Source organism: Rhincodon typus, chromosome 23, assembly GCF_021869965.1.
Source record: "Rhincodon typus isolate 14 chromosome 23, sRhiTyp1.1, whole genome shotgun sequence".
NCBI classification, from domain to species: domain Eukaryota; kingdom Metazoa; phylum Chordata; class Chondrichthyes; order Orectolobiformes; family Rhincodontidae; genus Rhincodon; species Rhincodon typus.
The window spans coordinates 20,028,809-20,048,136 of record NC_063354.1 but is presented as its reverse complement, the minus strand read 5'-3'; the positions used below and the strand labels follow the sequence as shown (position 1 = coordinate 20,048,136).

The 19,328-nt window shown below is 38.1% G+C and overlaps 1 protein-coding gene across 1 annotated transcript in view; it reads right to left on the bottom strand.

Moving 5' to 3' along the window:
- The window catches only part of sdk2b (sidekick cell adhesion molecule 2b), a 428,005-nt gene extending 413,798 nt beyond the window's left edge, over positions 1–14,207 (bottom strand). Inside the window, exons 1-2 of the mRNA XM_048611111.1 lie at positions 14,183–14,207; positions 7,880–8,039 (exon numbers count right to left, since the gene is read on the bottom strand). Coding sequence (XP_048467068.1) covers positions 7,880–8,039; positions 14,183–14,207 — 185 coding nt within the window. The remainder of the gene's footprint in view (positions 1–7,879; positions 8,040–14,182) is intronic.
- Between the last annotated feature and the right edge of the window lie 5,121 nt (positions 14,208–19,328).

Sequence of the window (19,328 nt, the reverse complement as noted above, 5' to 3'; positions counted from 1 at the left end):
GGCCTAGACCCTTCTTCAGAAGAAGGGTCTAGGCCCGAAACGTCAGCCTTCCTGCTCCTCTGATGCTGCTTGGTCTGCTGTGTTCATCCAGCTCTACACCTTGTTATCTCATGATTATATTAATAACTGACTTGCTGTTTCTAAAATTAATTAATTAATTTAAGTGTCAAACTAGAGTTGTAGATCATTATTCAAGCCAGAAACATCCTTCCATTATGAAGATTGTCATTTAAGTCATTAGATACTTTAATGCCTATACATTTTAATCTCGAATTCTATCTACGAATGTGCAGTTATTTCATATATCCCCTGCCTCTAGATGTCACCACTGTCCTGTGGAAGTCCAATCTTCTGGCAGAAAGTCCCAACATCAGACATATATGGAAACCAATCTTTTGTTTTTTTGCCCAGCTAGAGCTTTTGGTACATTTATATCACATTAATTCTTGAACTAATTAAAGCCTTAAAGCCAAAGTCATATTGTAGGAAGGTTGGTTAAGTTTCTACAGAGTAGCCTGAACTGCCCTCATATCCCTCCCAATGACTGGTTTGATTTTGAGCACATGGTTTTAATGAGAGCCTTTCACTGTCAGACTTGATTAACTATATCATTAAATAGAGGGCTTAAGCTTAAGATCTCTGAATGTTTGAGGAGGTTCCTTTGTTTCAGAGCTTCACAGAAGCATTGATGTTGCAACAAATTCAATTTTGCCAACAAGTGATTTTTGTATTCATGGAATTATTTTTTAATTGAGTAAGTCAGTAAAGAAGCAATTGTGTGCTTTTTATTTAGAAAGAAATAAGAACTTACTTATATAAAACCTTATACTATATACTTCAAGTGACTAGATTTTCAAAAGCCCAGATGTCCCTTCATTCAATCCATTGAAGGCTGTTTTCAGAAGGAGCACAAATTGACAATTTTCATTCAAGAGCATAGCTTTACCAACCATACATACAATGCCTTGCAGCTGACTAATACAGCCATTTAAACGGCACTGAATGGAAGCATCTTGTACCTTATTATTGAATAACAGTAATTAACCAGGTATAGAATCTTTGAGCCATCCTAGACTTGTGCAATGGGATTGCTTTATTCCTGCATGCTTTAAACATAAAATCTGGTTATGTGTCAATTCTAAATGTAACAGAGTGCATTTGATCATTTGGTGTCAACAAATTTACATAAGATCTATTTCCAATTAGGTAGGAAGTATGTCTGACATACAGTATGCCATAAGTAAGTAGCTATGCTCTTCCTATACGCTGCAACTAGTCACATGGTTTTAAAACTGGTACTGAAGAATTACGTAAATTTTCCCCCCAAGTTGCTGAAAGTCATTGGAAACTACAAATTGGTGCCTGTTGGTAGCTAATACAAAGATAGACCTTTCTGACTTGGTAGGCTGTACTAAATCTCCAGTGGCCGAGCTTATTTCACTCGATCATGATATCACCATCACCTATGTCCTCCTATTAACTTTCTATTCTTTTTTGCCCCATCTGTGTCTGTGGTAATTTCTGTATGTATGTGTCTACCACTTTTATGTTGTGCCTTCAAATTTACATCCAGCATCATCCTTCAGATGTCTGCATCTGTGTTCTTTAGTTATTTGTTTACTCCTCTCCCACTGAATATCTATGTTTGACGGCTGCATAATTTTCTTTCTCTCCTCATCTGATGGCCAGATGTTTCTCCCCCATCTGGTGACCTCCATTAGGCACAGAATCACAGAACAGTTACAGTACAGAATTCCACCTATTGTGGCTTTGCTGGTTATCGATGTTAGCGCCCCACCTGGTGCCATTCTGCTATTTTCTCTGTAACCATACACATTTTTGCCTTTCAAAAAACAATCTAATTCCCTTTTGAATGACTCAATTGAATCTGCCTGAACCACACTTTCAGGCAGTGTATTCTGGAACCTAACCATGGTGTGTGAAAAGTTTCTCCTCACATCACTTTAACTTCTTTTACTAATGACTTTTAACCGATGTCCTCTCTTTCTTGATTGTTTCATGCAGTGAAAGTGATAGAGCAGTGAACTTTCTCTGGAGTTTTGAGTATTGTAAAGTGATGGTGTTGGGAATAGATAAGATTGTATTTTATTCTGCATTTTGAAATCTTTCAAACTGTGCTGTACATAACTTTCTGTTTTGTTGTTCAGACCTATTTAGTCTGTTCAGAAATCTAATGATTTGAATGGTTCAATCAGGCCTTCTTTAACCCTTTTCTTATCCAGGGAGAACAGTCCTAGCTTCTTCAATCTATCTTCATAACTGAAACTCTTCAACACTTGAAACATTCTTGTAAAACTCTCTTGCATTCTGTCCAATGCCTTCTTATCCTTCCTAAAGAGCAATGCCCTCACAGGATGCAATGCACCAGCTGACACCACACGTGTACTCTATGCCATTATTAATAAAGCCCAGGAACCCATATGCTTTATTAACAGATCTCTCATACTGTGCCACCACCACCAATGAGTTATGCATCTATATACTCATGTCCCTCTGCTCCTGCACCTCATTTTCAGCAGTATCCTTTGTTTTACATTGTCCTTCCATGTTCTTCCACCAAAATTGTTCATCTCACTCTTCTCTGCATTGAACTTCATTCAATACCTATGCACTCACTCCACAACTTGCTGATCTCCTTTACAAGTCCAACACTATCCATATTGCCATTACAATGCTGCCAAGTTTCATATCATCGGCTAATTTTAAAATTGTGTTCTGTACGTTAATGTTTAGATCACTAATATATGTCAGGAAAAGACAGGACCTTAGCACTGATCCCTGGAGAACTCCAGTACAAACCTTTCCCCCAGCACCCCCAAAAGAATCCATGAACCATTGCTCTACATTTCCTGTGTTATGATCCCAGCTGGATCTACTGGACAATCAGACCCCAGACTGGAAATCTGGCTTGATGGATCATTTTTTGAAAATAATATGGTGGTCTTTCACTGAAACACAAGTACACATGCTGCAGATTTGGTCTGAACAACAAAACAGAAAGTTATTTAATGTTATATACAGCACAGTTTGAAAGATTTCAAAATGCAGAATAAAATACAATCTTATCTATTCCCAACACCATCACTTTACAATACTGAAACTCCAGAGAAAGTTCACTGCTCTATCACATCTGCAGTAAGATGATATGCGCTTTTAAGAGGGGTTTGCTTCTGTCCTGTTTCTCTTGAAGAGAACATGGTGCTGAGGTGTCTGCTCCACTGAAAGCAGAGTAAATAGCTTCTGGTTTTTAAAAAAATTAGACAAAAGGTGTATGAATTGATAGAGTCAGGCTCACACAGATCCAGGGCTTTTGTTGAAGTTGGTTTCTTTTTTGGAGATCCGGCTGCTTTATACAGCCTTCTCCCTGCTGCAGAAAAAAGCTGGAGTTCACTGTTGCCAGATTCATTCTGTCGGTGTTCCTTTCTCCTGGACTGCAGGAGATAGCAAGTGAGGGAAATCTGTTTTCCTGAATTTGCCTTTTCCAACAGTGTGTTTATGGGATGCCGCTATATTGGAACAGTTGATGAGTAGTAGTTAAATAATTTTTTTTTTATTAATTCTTTCAATAGAGTTAAAGTGATGCAAATTCTTCTTTGCATTTGTATTTTAACTGTAGTGTAAGAATAAAGCGTGTTTTACTTAAAGCCTAGTAGTTTAATCAAATCAGTCACATTTGGAACACACCTACCTTTACACTTACCTTTAAATAATTTAAAAGTTAGGAGCTAGGCTATCTACTTGAAATATTTTCAGGGATTTGATCTGGTCCATAACAATAGGCTTGACATAACAGTTTCTTTCAATTTCCAGTCTCAAGAGCTTTCCCTGATTATTCACAACACTGAGCTTAAAATTTCCTAGAATCAAATTACCTCTTCAGGGTTCTAATCAAGCACTTATGGTCAGGAATTTTCAAAATAAATCTCTTACACTGTGGTAATGTATTTCCTAACTTTTCTAAACTAACTCTTTTCTTTGAGAGAAACTATCTTACATCTGACCAGCCGGGTCTTCTGTCAGCTGCCCAAAAGCTTTCCAATCTATGTTTTTTTTCCCAAAGCACAAATCAATTCTTGATTCTTCCAAACCAAAAACAAGCTAATGCCTTTCAATGTTTGCTCTTTCCATTCATAAAGTTCTCAAACAAATGACCATTATCACAACAGGACGGCCCAGTCATAGATTCATCGAGCACAGAAACAGACACTTCAGTCCAACCAGTCCAAACTGAGTATAATCCCAAACTAAACTAGATCTACCTGCCTGGTCCTGGCCCATACCCCTCCAAACCTTTTCTATTCATGTACTTATCCAAATGTCTTTGAAACATTGTAATTGTACCCACATCCACCACTTCCTCAGGAAGTTCATTCCATACACAAAACACTCGCTGTGTAAAAAATGTACCCCATTTGTCATTTTTTAAATCTCTTTCCACTCACCTTAAAAATGTGTCCCCCAGTCTTGAAATCCCCCAGCTGAGGGAAAAGACAACTACCATGAACCCGATCTGTACCCTTCATTATTTTATAACTTCTATACGGTCACCTCTCAACCTCCCCTCTGCGTTCTGACACATACTGATTTAAAACCATGGATCCAGAAAGACTGACAAGTTAATTATTACATCTTCAGGCACACAGATCAAAATCTATATGCCACTAGTTCAAAATCCAAATTGTAAAATAAATGATATGTACATGTATATATTAATCACACACCTCAATTTATTTGAGACATGTCATACATCCAATTTTGTAACCCTGTTGTTTCTGTTTTATTCCATTAGGTCTAACTTTGCTCACAAATCTGTTGTGTGGTACTGTATCAAATGCCTTCTGGAAGTCCATGCACACATTAACATCATTGCCCCGACTAACCCTCTCTTTAACTTCTTCAAAAGCTATAGTAAATTTTATATACATGATTTTTCATTAAGAAATCCATGCTGGTTCTCCTTAATTAACCTGCACATATCCTCATATCTATTAATTTTATCCTGAATGATTATTTTTAGATATTTCCCAGTCACTAAAATTAATTCAACTGGTCTCACTTGCTGAACTTATTCTCACATCATCTTTTGAAGGAGGCCATAATGTTTGAAATTCTCCATCCTCTGGCACATCCTGCTGAGTCTGAGACGGACTGAAAAATTATTCCTACAGCCTCTGTCATTTCCATTCCAACTTACTTGGATGCATCTCATCTGATCCCAGTGCCTTATCGACTTTAGTATAGATTTGTCTATCCAATACCTCCACCTTATCAATTTTGAACCCTTGTTGTGACTGAATTTCCTCCTCTGTCACCATGGGCATGATCTAGGTAATATCATCTTCCCTGGGAGAGACAGGGGCCACGTATTTGCTTAATATGTCATGCCGTCTGCCTTTTAGGTCCCTAATCAGCACTATCCCTCCTTTTGTCACCCTCTAACTATTTACTTGCCTGTAGAAAACTTTGGAATTTTCTTTTGTGTTAACTGCCAGTCTCCTTCCTTTTCTTCTTTGTTATTTTTCACCACTCCTCTGAACAATCTATATCTAACCTGGTTCATGGTTGTATTTTCTACCTGACATCTCACACATTTTCTTTTCTATCATAATTTCTATCTCTAGCCATCCAGGCAGCCCTGGATTTGTTTGCCCTCACAAGACTATACCTCGACTGTGCCTGAGGCATCCCTTCTTTGAAGGTAGTCTTTTAAATATAGTCTATGGTCTTCAGCATGTTTGCGACATTTCGCTACGCCCATGGAGCTGTGATCACTATAACCTACCCCTTTAAGGGCACTGTATATATTCTGCATGTGCAAATATGACAAATCCTGAGGTCAATTAAGGCTAATTGCTAACGGAGATTTCTGAAGCTGTACAAACAACACCACTTAAGCCATCTTTTTTTAAAACAAACTCTTGTTTAGATCAGGCAAAATTGACAACCATTATCAATTTCTATTGATATCGATTTCAAAGTTGCTGGTTATGATCTCTTAAGTGTTCCATTTATTTCAGACAGAAACAGCTTTGCTTTCCTCATTAGTTCACTGCTCCTTAAGGTGCATCGAATGAAATAAAAATGCCTTATCAGAGAAGACTTTGTTTTAATATTTAATTATGAAAATCCTTTAACAAAATCTGCATAGTTGTGCAAAATTCTCCCCTTTAAAGATGGACAATCTCTTTACCTTTACAGTTAATTCATGATTACGGTGCATCAGCTGTAACAAATAATCCAGATTTGAGAGCTACGTGATAAATTTGGACAGAATTCCACATGAATTTCAACACTTGCAGTCTTTAAAATTGTTATTAAAATTATTTTAAAATTTATTAATTTTATATTTTCTCTTTAATCAAATCTATAACCACGATATTTTGTTGTACAATTTACACACTGATTGTTTTACCCAATTCACATTCAATTACACCAGTCACAGGTACTGGACAGGTCATGTCTTTTTTCCAGTTTCAATTCCTCCAGCCTTCATGAGCTTTGCTTCACAAGACTCATGTTCCAAAATGTTCTTTTTGCAAAGCTGATCGTTCCATGTTTTTTAACCAGACCTATGTAACTGGTGGTGCAGACAATAAGCTTTCTGGTGACATCTTTTCCACTTTTCAAGCCAGACCTAGGCCTGTTTGTCATGAACTTCCCTCCAACATAACTTGTTCATTTCTACTTTAAGGAACGCTTAGAAATTCAAGTCATGGTGGCAATATTTTCATAGTTTCCTTTACATATCTATCCAACCCCCTTTTAAGATGCTGGTTGACTTTACACTAACTATTTTTTTTTGATGGACTATTCCATCTGTGCACTAACCAATGTGGATTGTACTAGGGCAGTGGTGGTGTCAGTAATAATTACCACATAATCCATCGACAAATTTTAAAAATGTTAACCAGTAAGGCGAAAGTGAGAAGAATCCATTTGTAATTCGAACAATCCCAAATACTAAAGCTCTCATTTACTCACTTTAGAAGAAGTGACATGGTGTACTCATACAGATTGAAAAAGTTTCATATAATCACCACCAATTGTACGTATTATCGGACTGATCATTCATTGCTCCTTGTCAATCCCGGAAGTGTCTTTGTTAAATATGATTTAATATTTCTGGGTAAAAACACTACTAAAATAATAGTAGGGCATCCCAGATATGACTGCCTCGAACAAACTCCAATTTCATCAAATCTTTAAATAACAGACTTTTGGAAATTTCTGAATTTGTATGGAAAAGTTACTTCAGACAATAACCCACCTAAACTCAAGCAATTTTTATTGATGCCTGCTGATTGGCTTTCAAAACTAGACTGTGATGAAATGCTGGAACTGTGTATATGATTAAGTTTTGTTTAAATTCATTCATTATTACACACAATTTCTCCCTTGTAGCTTGTCTGTTCATCTATCAATAGAACTTTCAAAATACAGCAAATGTTTCATGAAAAGAACTGGGTGGATTTTCAAAATAATCAAAATCACTACGTAAAATCTAGAATTATACAATGGTTACTTTACAAAATGAGGGCATTTGGCTGTGTTGTCTATGTCAGCTTTCTACAAGAATAACCGTTACAACATAAAAACACCCAGTTCATTGCTTCTTTAATTTGTCTGTAATGGGATGCTCAAAACTGTAAATATTGCTCCAATTAACTCCTTAATAGCCTCATGTAAGTCCAACATTACTTGGTTCCTTTTGTATTCATTACCTCACAATAAATAACATAGGGTTTTTAGTGCAATTTTAACAAGAGTTACTTGTGAACCAAGTCCATCAATCAGGCATTTCTTGTTAAATATTTTCATGTGGCATCAAGCAAAAGTGTCAAGTTCAATGATTTCTGACCTGTACTCAAGAGAGAAGTGAGTCAGCTCTGTATTGTTGTATAACCATTTGAATTCCAAAGGCCAGCTCCCTTCTGCCATACATGTCAGGACCAGGCGGTTGCCCTCCAAGTGGATCTGTGATCGAATGGGTTCGGTTTTAAAATAAGGTGGGACATCATCTGAAATAAAAATCAAAGTATGTTGCAGAATATTGAATTTGTCTTGCCGATTTTAATTACGTAAGAATAAATACAATCACATCAACCATCTTGCATTCTAAATTGCCTCAATAGTAATGGGCCCAGTCTTGAAGAGTCTCTGCCACACCTAAACTGTGAAGCTTAGGTTGGGTTCTTCTGAAATGTTCTTTTGTATCAGTTAACACAAACAGAACTGTTGGGCTCAATGTCAAGGTGTTAAATTAAGACTCAGCCCCATACTTAGTTTTTATCTTACAGCTGTACAACAGACTTCATTTTAATTACAACATACCAGTTTCCTTCAGTATCTGTCATATAAGCAATGTCAATATAAATAAACAAAGTGTGCAGCAGCAGCCTTGAAATTATGGCAGACGGATAGAAATTTATGAATGCTTTTTTAACAATAGGTGTTAATCCATTGATTGATAAATTCAGCAACTCTACACTTCCAGCACTAGCCAATACTCAAAGAAAGCAGAAACGAAGGGACTGTTATGTTGCACTGTACAATGTTTTAGTTTCATGTCTGATCTGTGCTTGCAATGATTTCGGATTCCCTGCTGGAAATGTAGGGTTGCTGAATTTATTTTTGTTTTCAATGGCTTAATTCCTCCACTAAAGGAGGAATTGCAGCAAAATATTTTGAGCTATTTACCTTAGAGTCCCACAGCGTGTGTTCAAAGCCAACAGTTTTTACACAGTCACCTAAGGTGATCAGACAGTCTACTTATGTGATCTGAAAGGACTTCTCAAGTAGGCAATTTCCTCAAGGCATTGCTCAAGGTTTTGTCTGCTGTCATTTTTTCCATAAGAGATCTTCATTGCATCACTGCATGACATTGGTCTCTGCTCCGCCCTCTGCAACTGGATCCTCAGCTTTCTGACCCATAGGCCGCAATCAGTGAGGATAGGTAACTGCACTTCCTATACAACAACACTGGAGCCCCTCAAGGATGCACCCTCAGCCCCCTACTGTACTACCTGTACACCTACAATTGTGCTGCCAAATTCCAAATGAACGTCATCTACAAGTTCACTGAGGATACCACCATAGTGGGACGGATATCTAATAATGACGAGTCAGAATACAGAAGGGAGATAGAGGGCTTGGTGATGTAGTGCAATCTGTCTCTCAACATCGGCAAAACTAAAGAACTGATCATTGACTTCAGAAAGAAAGGAAGACAACCCGTCCCCATCTACATCAACGGAACTGAGGTTGAGAGAGTGAAGAGCATCAAGTTTCTCGGAATGACGATAACTGGCAACCTGTCTTGGACTTCCCACGTAGATGTGACAGTCAAGAAGACACAACGAGCCTCTTCTTCCTCAGGTGGCTCAGGAAATTTGGCTTGTCCATAAGGACCCTCACCAACTTCTACAGATGCACCATAGAAAGCATACTGTCCAGGCATGTAACAGACTGGTATGCCAACTGCTCTGCCCAGGACAATAAGAAACTACAGAAGGTTGTGTGCATAGCCCAGACCATCATGGAAGCCAACTTTCCATCCATAGACGCCATTTACACGGTTCGCTGCTATGGAAAGGCGGCCAACATCATCAAAGACCCATCACACCCTGGTAATGATCTCGCACAACCTCTTCCATCAGGCAGAAGATACCAAAACCTAAACACACACACGAACAGGTTCAGGAACAGCTTCTTTCCGGCTGTTATCAGACTGTCGAATGGACTCTAGACTCAAATAATGTAACCTGTAATGTAATCTGTATGCCTCTAAGTCTTTTTGATCTGTACATCCTTTGCTTGCTGTGATCAGCCTGTACTCTCATAAACAAAGCTTTTCACCGTATTTCGGTACACGGGACAATAAAATCAAAATCAAATCAACTCAGAATGTTTTCATAAAGCTTCCAGGATAAATCTGTACAATCCATGATTTCCCAATTTTAAATCAATGTTTTACAATTCTATTTAAACTATATAGTAAATTCAGAGAAAAACATGTTAAGGAAACAACACGCATACAGAAAAAAAATCTATGAAATCAAAGAATGACTGCAATTGTCTGTAAATTGGCTCTAGTTATATGCTCTGAATAGGAACATATGGTGTATCTGTGTCCCAATCTAAATCTGATTTGGCATTTTTAGAACTAAGCTGAAAGGAGGTCTGGCATCATGATTCCCTCATCACCCGCGAGAGGCCCAGTCTGGAAGCTAGGCCCTTTAAAATGTGATGAGCTCAGTACTAGTGGAGTCATGAACCACACTTAGTGATTGCCATTCATGTACCTCATCCAGTGTGCTTTGTGGCCTGCTAACTTTAAGTCCTTTTCCTGCAGTATCCAGGAAAGGTTGGAGGAGGTGGTAGAGGGAAATCAACAGGAGTTCCCTTCCCCATGTTTGACTGGTGGCATGACACTTTAGGAGGTTTGAAGTCAAAGCTGAAGTCTCCCTAGGGCAATTCCAGTTTACTGTATACCACTGTCCTGGCATCTCTGTTGGGACATAACATATCCAAGAATGGTGATAGACAAATCCTGAACATTAAGGCATGATTCAGTAAATAGGATTAAATCATACCAGTGGTTTGCTAGCCAGGCAGCAGCCCTCCCAATTTTGCTATATTCCCCAGAAAGTATCATAGAGTTATACAGCAAGGAACAGTTTCCCAAACTAAACTAGTCCCACTTGCCTGTATTTGGCTCATATCCCTCTAAATCTTCCTTATTCATGCACCTATCCAAATGTCTGTTAAATGTTGTAACTGTACCTGCATCCACCACTTCCTTTAGCAGTTTATTCCATATACAAAGCACCCTCTGTGTGAAAAGGTTGACCCTCAGGTCCCTTTTAAATCTTGGTCAGAGACAAAAAACTGTGGATACTGGAATCCAAGGTCAGCAGACAGGAGGCTGGAAAAGCACAGCAAGCCAGGCAGCATTGGGAGGAGGATAAGTCAACATTTCGGGTATTACCCTTCTTGAGTCCTTAAGAAGGGTAATACATGAAACATTGACTGCTCCTCCTTCATGTGCTGCCTGGCTTGCTGTGCTTTTCCAGCTTCCTGTCTGTCTATCCTGTTAAATCTTTCTCCTCCCACCTTAAAAATATGGCCCCTAGTTTTGAACTCCCCCACCCTAGGGAAAAGACCCTTGCTATTCATTTATCTCTGCCCTTCATGATTTTATAAACCTGTATAAAGTCACACCTCAACCTCCTATATTCCAGTAAAAAAGGTCTCAGCCTATCCAACCTCTACTTATAACTCAAGCCCTCAAATCCCAGCAACATCCTGGTAAATATTTTCCAAACCCGCTCCAACTTAATAATGAACTTCCTATAGCAGTGTGACCAAAACTGTACACAGTACTCCAAAAGTGACCTCACCAATGTCCTGTTCAACTTCAACATGACATCCCAACTCCTATACTCAATGGGCTGAGCAATGAAGATAAGTGTGCTAAATGCCTTCAGTCACTTGCCCTGCCTTATTTCCCAAGAGAAGGTGAAGTTTTGCCCCTTCTTCAGTAGGTACATCTACATATTGATAAAGAATATTTTCTTGAAGACATTTAACAAATTCTTCATCGTCTTAATTGCAGTCCCAGTCTATGTTTTGAAAGTTAAAATCCCCTACTATTACAACTCTATTATTCTTACATATATCTGAGATCTCTCTACATATTTTTTCCACAGTTCCCCACTGACTACTGGGGCCAATAGTATAATCTCATCAAGGTGATCATCCCCTTCTTATTTCCGAGTTTCACCAATATAGCTTCACTGGATATGCCTCAGAAATATCCTCTCTAAGTACAGCAGTAATGTTTTCCCTAATCAAAATCGCCACTAGCATGCTTCTCTTGCCTCCCTTTCTATCTTTTCAATGGCACCTAAACCCTGAACGTAGATATGAATGAGGAGTGTTCTGCAAGATTGACTGGACAGGACTTTTGCTGTCAAGTGCGCTCAGCACCAATGCTCTGTAAATCATACAGACTGAATGCAATTACCATGATACTTAATGACAACTTGGGTAAGATCCCAGAGAGTGATTGATGTCTATCAAGCCATGAAATCCATGCCGTGCATGAATGTGAGAAGAGAAGAAAGTTCGCAAGAAGAAACATTTCACGAAAAGCTGTGTTCAATTTATCTGACAGAAGATCGTCAACTTCAAAAGTTAACTCAGTTTTTCTTTCCATATGAAGCTACTTGATCTACTGATGATTTCCAGCATTTTCTGTTTTTATTTTAGATTTTATTTTAGTGTCTGCAGTATTTTGGCTTTCATTTACCATTGATTGGTTAATTAACATAAGGACATTTACTTGTTTACTTAGATACTGTTCAGGCTTACATGCAACAATACACCAGTCAAAATATTCTACCCTAAGATGTGTATGAATAGGATGCTTCAGCAAAGTCCATGCTTTCAGATTTTAAGAAGTTTTAATTCAATTCTTATGTAGTAGACTTTATAAATACACAAATAAAAACTCCAATATGATGCAAAGAATGAAAAATGCATAAAAATCAAAGCTGATAAAATCTGCCAAGTTACGTTTACAGCTGAAATTTTCAAAATATAGCAGCATTCTACTAGCACCATGTAAAGGCAATCAATATTTCATTTCCATTAAAGTACATGGCACATAAGTGCAGCAGGCAATCAGGAAGGTTAATAAAATGTTGGCCCTTATTTCAAGGATGTTGGAATGGAAGAGTAGGGAAGTCTTACTGCAACCGTACAAGGTTCCAGTGAGACAACATCTGAACTACGGTGAGCAGTTTTGATCCTCTATTTAAGGAAAGATATAGTTTCATCAAAGGCAGTTCAGACAAGGTTTAGTAAGATGATCCCCGGTATGGAGAGTTTGTCTTATGAGCAAAAGCTAAACAGGTTGGGACTCTGCTCACTAGAATAATAAGAGGTTTGAGAAAGTTTGTGAGAGGATGTTTCCCCTTATTGTGCAGTCAAAGATTGGGGCAATATCTCAGAATTAAGGTGCTCCAATTTAATACTGAGATGAGAAGGAATTTCTTCTCTCAGAGGGTTAATGAGTCTTTGGAACTCCTTGCCACAGATCGCTGTGGAGGCAGAGTCCTTGTGTTTATTTAAGGCTGAAATAGATAAATTCTTGATTAGTAGGAGGATCAGGGGTTACAGGGAAAATGCAGGGAAGTGTATGTGAGGAATATTGGACCAGCCATGATTCTATTGAATGGCAGAGCAGGCTTGAGGGGCCAATGGCCTGTTCCTGTTCCTATTTCTTATGATCTTACAAATTTCATGTATTAGGGAAGTGCAACCAATTTAGGCTTTATATATTGTTGTTCTATTCATTGGTTAATTTCCCTTCCCCAGAACTGATTGCTGTGTCTTACTGAAAACTTTGAGAATGTGGCATCAAATTCAGAAGATTGATGTGAACAGATTGAATGAAATTTGAAACATTGTAAAAATGTCACAGCACATTCCAAAGTGCCACTGCTCTTATTCTGAAACAAATCAGTGCTCATTTCCAAATGGATTTGGCAGAAATCAGTATATTGTACTGAATGATATCATCAACATAGTTCAAGTACAAGTGTCAATAGCATTTCAAAAACTTATTATGGGGCTACTGAAGGTGAAGTGTCCTGGAAGGCATGTCATGTAGTACATAAAAAGAATACATAATGATACCATTGATAAATGTTTGCTGCTAGCAATTCAACAGAAAAGGAGAAAAAGAATTTATATTTAAGTCCACACTGCTATGTTGAGGTACAAATTATTAAGATATTAATTAATTCTCACCTCTAGCATGTGCCTCTCCCAACTTGCTCTCCTTCTACAAGCCTCCACCATTGTGCTATAGCCTGTCTGTTTTTGCATAATATGGAAAAAAGCGAACCCTTACTTGCTGTGATAACCCCAGCAAAAATAATAAAGAAGATCCAGAGGGTTCTTATGGCACAGTGGTAGTGTCACTATTTCTGGACCAGGAGGCCCAGGTTCAAGTCCCACCTGCTCCAAAGCGGTGTGATAACTTTCTGAGGTGGTTGTTTAGAAAATAAAAATAAAGCAGACCCAGGGAGTATGTGTGGTGCAGTGGTAACGTCCTTACCTCTGGACCAGGAGATATCCAGATTCAAAGTCCTACCTGCATTAGAGGTCTGCGATGACATCTCCGAACAGGTGGATTAGAAAATAAATAAAGAAGACCCAGGGATGAGTCTTCAGAACTGTCTGTCCTGGGCTGGGACTAGCCTACGTATGCCACAAGTAGTAACTCTAGTTTGGTGTTCAACAATAACAATTCCTTTCCATTTGGGCTTCCAGAGTTATTGTTACAATGTGGCCATCTCCTACAGAACCAACTGAAATGCCTGGAATAAATTCACTGTCATCAATCCTTCTTCATGGTACAGTCTAAGTGACTGATACCAGAAGGGAAAGCATCTGCAGAAGATAGGCTCAGTCTTGATAAACAGTAAATTCTTTTACAGAGTATTTAATAGCTCGTTACATTGAATAATGCAAGTAACTCAACAGAATAAGGCACCAACTGACTTATATAAACTTTCCTCCCAAGGTTTTTTTTCTGGTTCTTAAATTCTTTATAGAATTATTTCAAATAAGTACAGTGGATTTCCCTCTATCCCATCTCCCACAAGTGTTTGACTTCATAGATTCAGTCAATCTAGAGCTTTGATTATCCATCCTGATCAAATATGTGTTGGGCTGGCTACATCATTTCTTTTACCATTTCAGGACTCCTGATTTAGCTGTTGACCTCAAGTTATGATTGATTGTGGTTGATCGAGGTTTTAATATTATTCGTTAGGTTCATCCTATTGGAGTAGCGATGGGCTGTGGTTCCTTAGTGACATTAGGCATGTAGGATTTCAACACAACATTCCTTCTGACGTGTTAATGATGTTTGATCATTGGTTATTTGATATGTTACTGTCTGACAGCACCGTTCCTGTTGAGATCCTTAAATGACACTATTTGACCTTGTTCCAGGCTTGGCAATGTTTTGGTGCAAAAGCTTTGTCATAGTTAGTCACTTGTTGCTGATAAAAATTCTGTTCTATTTGACAAGTGTTTTCTGGTGCTTTGGAAGGATAGGGAGCTGAGTTTTCAGTTTTATTGCAATTAGTAGTTCTAATGGTGAGAAGACACACAGAAAAGCTGTGAAGAAATGTGCTCCTCCTCAGAAGGTTGTAGATTGTCTGGACTTCACATTCAGCTTCTCCGTTCATGAAGGCAGCTTGGTGGGCTAGCGATTTCAGGAGCACTGAAATGTTCACAATCTTACCAAATTTCTTATTGGCAAACTGTGATCTATTATTGGACAATCACATACCCATATCTTGAATCCTATGAGTGGCAAATATTTTACGTAAAACCTTGACAACTGTGTGTCTGCAGTGGAGGAGTATAATTTCTTTAATTAATCCATTCAGTAAACTAGTCAACCACTATTAAATAAGAATGCATTCCCATTGTCTGGTGGGAATGGTCGTAGTAATCTATGGTTCCCTTCTATCATAGCTGTGTATGGAACATGTCTGACAATCAGTTAAGAGATCTTGATTTACTGGCAACAATGTTCTACATTTGGCAATTTCCAATTGTTCTTCCTGTACCTTTTCAAAAATATTGGTTCTTAGTGAAAGAATTTAGTTGTCAGCAATAGAGAAATGCAGTCTGTGCTTGCAATACGCTTCCATAATTAAGTCACGAGATTTCTTTTCTAGACAGCCTTCCGTACAGTATCAACATATGGTGAGACATTTTGGAGTCCCCTTTCTGCTCCTTTTTGATAAGATTAGGCTTTTTTGTGTTGCAGGTCACAGCTTTCTTTTTTGTTAACCTATTTTTCAAATCAAACTATTATTACATATCTCTGGAACAGGTGGGACTCGAACTGGGTATTATTGGTCCAGAGATTGGGACACTATCACTATGTTACAACAGGGCATATACAATGTGTATACATTGAATTCGCCTGTAAATTCCTTACTGCTGTATGATTTTCACAATTGCTTGGAAGAGGACATCTACTGATATCTATAACTTGGTTTGTACATAATGGATCTCCAATAATAATTTAATGAGATAATGATAGAATCACTGTATTTGTGGAGCATTTTGCCAATTCTTTATCATGGACCAGTGAGATGAACACTTTATAATTAGTCTTTATAAGAACTGTGAGACCCAGTATGCATTCTGAAAACCTCTTACAGGCCCAATTAACTGAGAGGACTTTCCTTTCAATAACTATATAGCAAGTTTTCATATCAAATAATGATCATATTGCATTATTGACTGGTTTTCTGCATCCTTTTAGCAGTTCTTGGAAGAGAACAGCTCCAATGCTTGTGGTTGGAGCATCCATAGCAATAATAGTCAGAATGATGGATTGTTGTGGGCTAAATTATCTTTAGAAGTCAGCATCGCTTTGATCTTCTGATTTTTTTTGATGTGCACCCTAACATCATCCTTCAAAGTTTTTAAGGAAGTGTCTCAATAGATTGGTGGTAGTTGCCAAGTGGAGTAAAAACTTTACTGATTGGTTTACCATTTCTAGTAACCTTTATGAATTATGTACTGACTTTAGATTAGGAAACTCTTTCACTGCCTGTGCTTTCTGCAATCTTCGTCAATGATACATCCCAGAAGTCAAATAGAGTCCTTGGAAACTCATATTTTTCATTAAGTGTAACCCATAAGATCATATGACATAGGAGCAAAGTAGGCCATTCAAGTTTGCTGTGCCATTCAGTAAGATCATGGCTGATTCGATCATATTATTTATTAACCAACAGTTTAGTAATTTTCTGAACGTAATGCTCTGTTCTGTATTAGGTTTACCCAATCCTGTGAATCAATGAAAGATTATCGTGGATACACAGGAATGTAGAGATGAAGTTAAAGTCAGATCAACCATGATTGGGCCCATACTGTCAGGTGGCCTACCCTTGTTCTTTGTTCATTTGTTCGTATATGTTTAGGGTAATTGTTATAATTGTTAAATAATCTTCTCTTGGTTTTTGAGTTCTTGTACTCAGGTTCACAGAAAAATGTGCATTCTTGCTAAACAACGAACTCTGATTATGAATGACTTCACTGTATTGCAGTAATTTATGTCTCTAAGGACACATTTCACACCGCTTTAATTTTTGAGGCTATTCCACCTGTCTCACCTATTATTAAATCAGGGCTGCAATTTCATTTTCTTCAACCAAGGGATTTTTTTCAGATATACAGCAACACTCACCCCAATATCATGTTTGAAATTAGTCAGATGACTATTAATCTATATGATCAGTGTCATGTCTGGTTCAGAAGAGGTCACCTATTATCCCTTGGGAAAGTTTGGTTCACATCTTCCAAGAGGCATCCTCTCGGCCTGGCATATCATCATATAGAAATATACATTTCAATGAAACCAGGTCTTGTTATACTGGGTTTTCTTCCAAAGTTGTTTATTGTAGAGTGCTAATCTCTTTCTGCAAGTAAGCATTATTAGTTATGTGGTTCAACAGCTGTTTTTCAGTTTTGCATGTTCTCTGTACTTGTCCCATCATTTTAGAAAAGCTTTATTGGCTTGATAAAAATAACCAAAAACAATGTCCAGTTTTAATTCCACATCTAGAACAGTGAGCTTTAACATTAAAAAATTTAAAGACATTTTGTATTGAACTATAATGTAGTATTTTGGTGATTTTATACCTTGGAAAGTTGCTGAAGTCTGATAACCCTCTTGATCTAGATTGGCTTTCAGGTCCCATCATTCCCTGATGCTATTTTCAGATTTCACCTTCCATCACTATCTGGATAGCTCGTGCCAATGTGAGATCCTCTCATGATTCTAGCATATCTAAAAGAAATGGATCAGAAATTCCACCAACAATTCTGTCTCAAAGTAGTTCTGATTGTATATCACCACATAATCCAAGATCATGGCAGAATGGGACACTTCAGCCAGAGCTCGTCTGCTCAGTCTGTGAATTTCTCTACATTTTTCCTCTTTTATGTTTGTTTTTCTCTTCTTTCTTCTCAGCAACATCTTGAACTCCCGGCCTCAGTCCAGATTCGGATTCTTGGCCTCAGCGCAGACCCAGTGAGGTATCCTCTCGGCCTGGTGTGACAACGTCTTGCCAGATGTGGCTTCCTCTTGGCCCAGCGTGGTGGCGTGGGGATCTCTCAGTGGCTCAACACGGCGGTCTGTCAACATGGCGTGGCAATCTTCTGGCCCAGCATAGTGATCTCTCGGTGGTCTGTGCCAATGTTTTGGCCTACATGGCCTCAACGTGGACTTCCGGCCTTGAGGTGACTCAAGGCCCAGTGTGGACTGGAGGCAAAGTGCCAACGTAGACTGGGTCAGAAGAACTGTTATTCTGAACTTTTTATTTCTCTATTTTCTAATTTACTTCTATGATCTGTATTGCTGGACTTCTTGTTTCTTTAATTTTCTATTTTTTTTCTTAAAAATTTGTATCTCGGTACCTTGTACCTAAGACGACGCACTAAGTGACGACTTGTAAACTTTTCACTGTATTCATGTCAATGCATGTGACAATAAAGCTAACTCAATTCAATCACAATTCTGACAATATGTAAGTATCATTAATAAATTTGTCCACAGTTCTCCAGCGAGGCATATTCTTCTATTAAATTTTGCTCTCTGCATTATATGGGGGCAGGTTATCTCAGTTGACGGATGGCTATATGGTATTTCTGATACTGAGGATTCAATTCCCACATTAGCCAAGGTTAACAAACAAATGACTCTCCTTCTCAACTTCTCCCCTTGCCTGAGCCATTGTGACCCTCAGGTTAAACCACCACGAGTCATCTTTCTTTAATGAGAGAGTAGGACTATGGCAACTTTCCTTTTACCTTTAGAAGGTACTAAATGTAAAATAATGTTGAATGCTCTCACAATATTGTCAAAAGTTTCCATCTCTTTTCCATTCAGTCATTTTAAAACATGATCTGCTCCTGGATCTAAAGAATAAAACAATGGGTTAATTTGCTGCTCCCCGGGCTCTTTCTGTGATTCTAAAATAATGCTGCAGTTCATGAACTGTGTTTTCCATGTAGACCAGTTTAATTCCTACAAGGAGCATTTTCTGAAGTCTTTCCATTGTCATTGTATTTAACTATTGTTGTTTCCACCTATTTAAATTATTTCACTGAAAACAGTTGCAGGATTTTTAAAGAGATAGTAGGAACACCGATGCTGTGTCTGAGATAACAAGGTGTAGAGCTGGATGAACACAGCAGGCCAG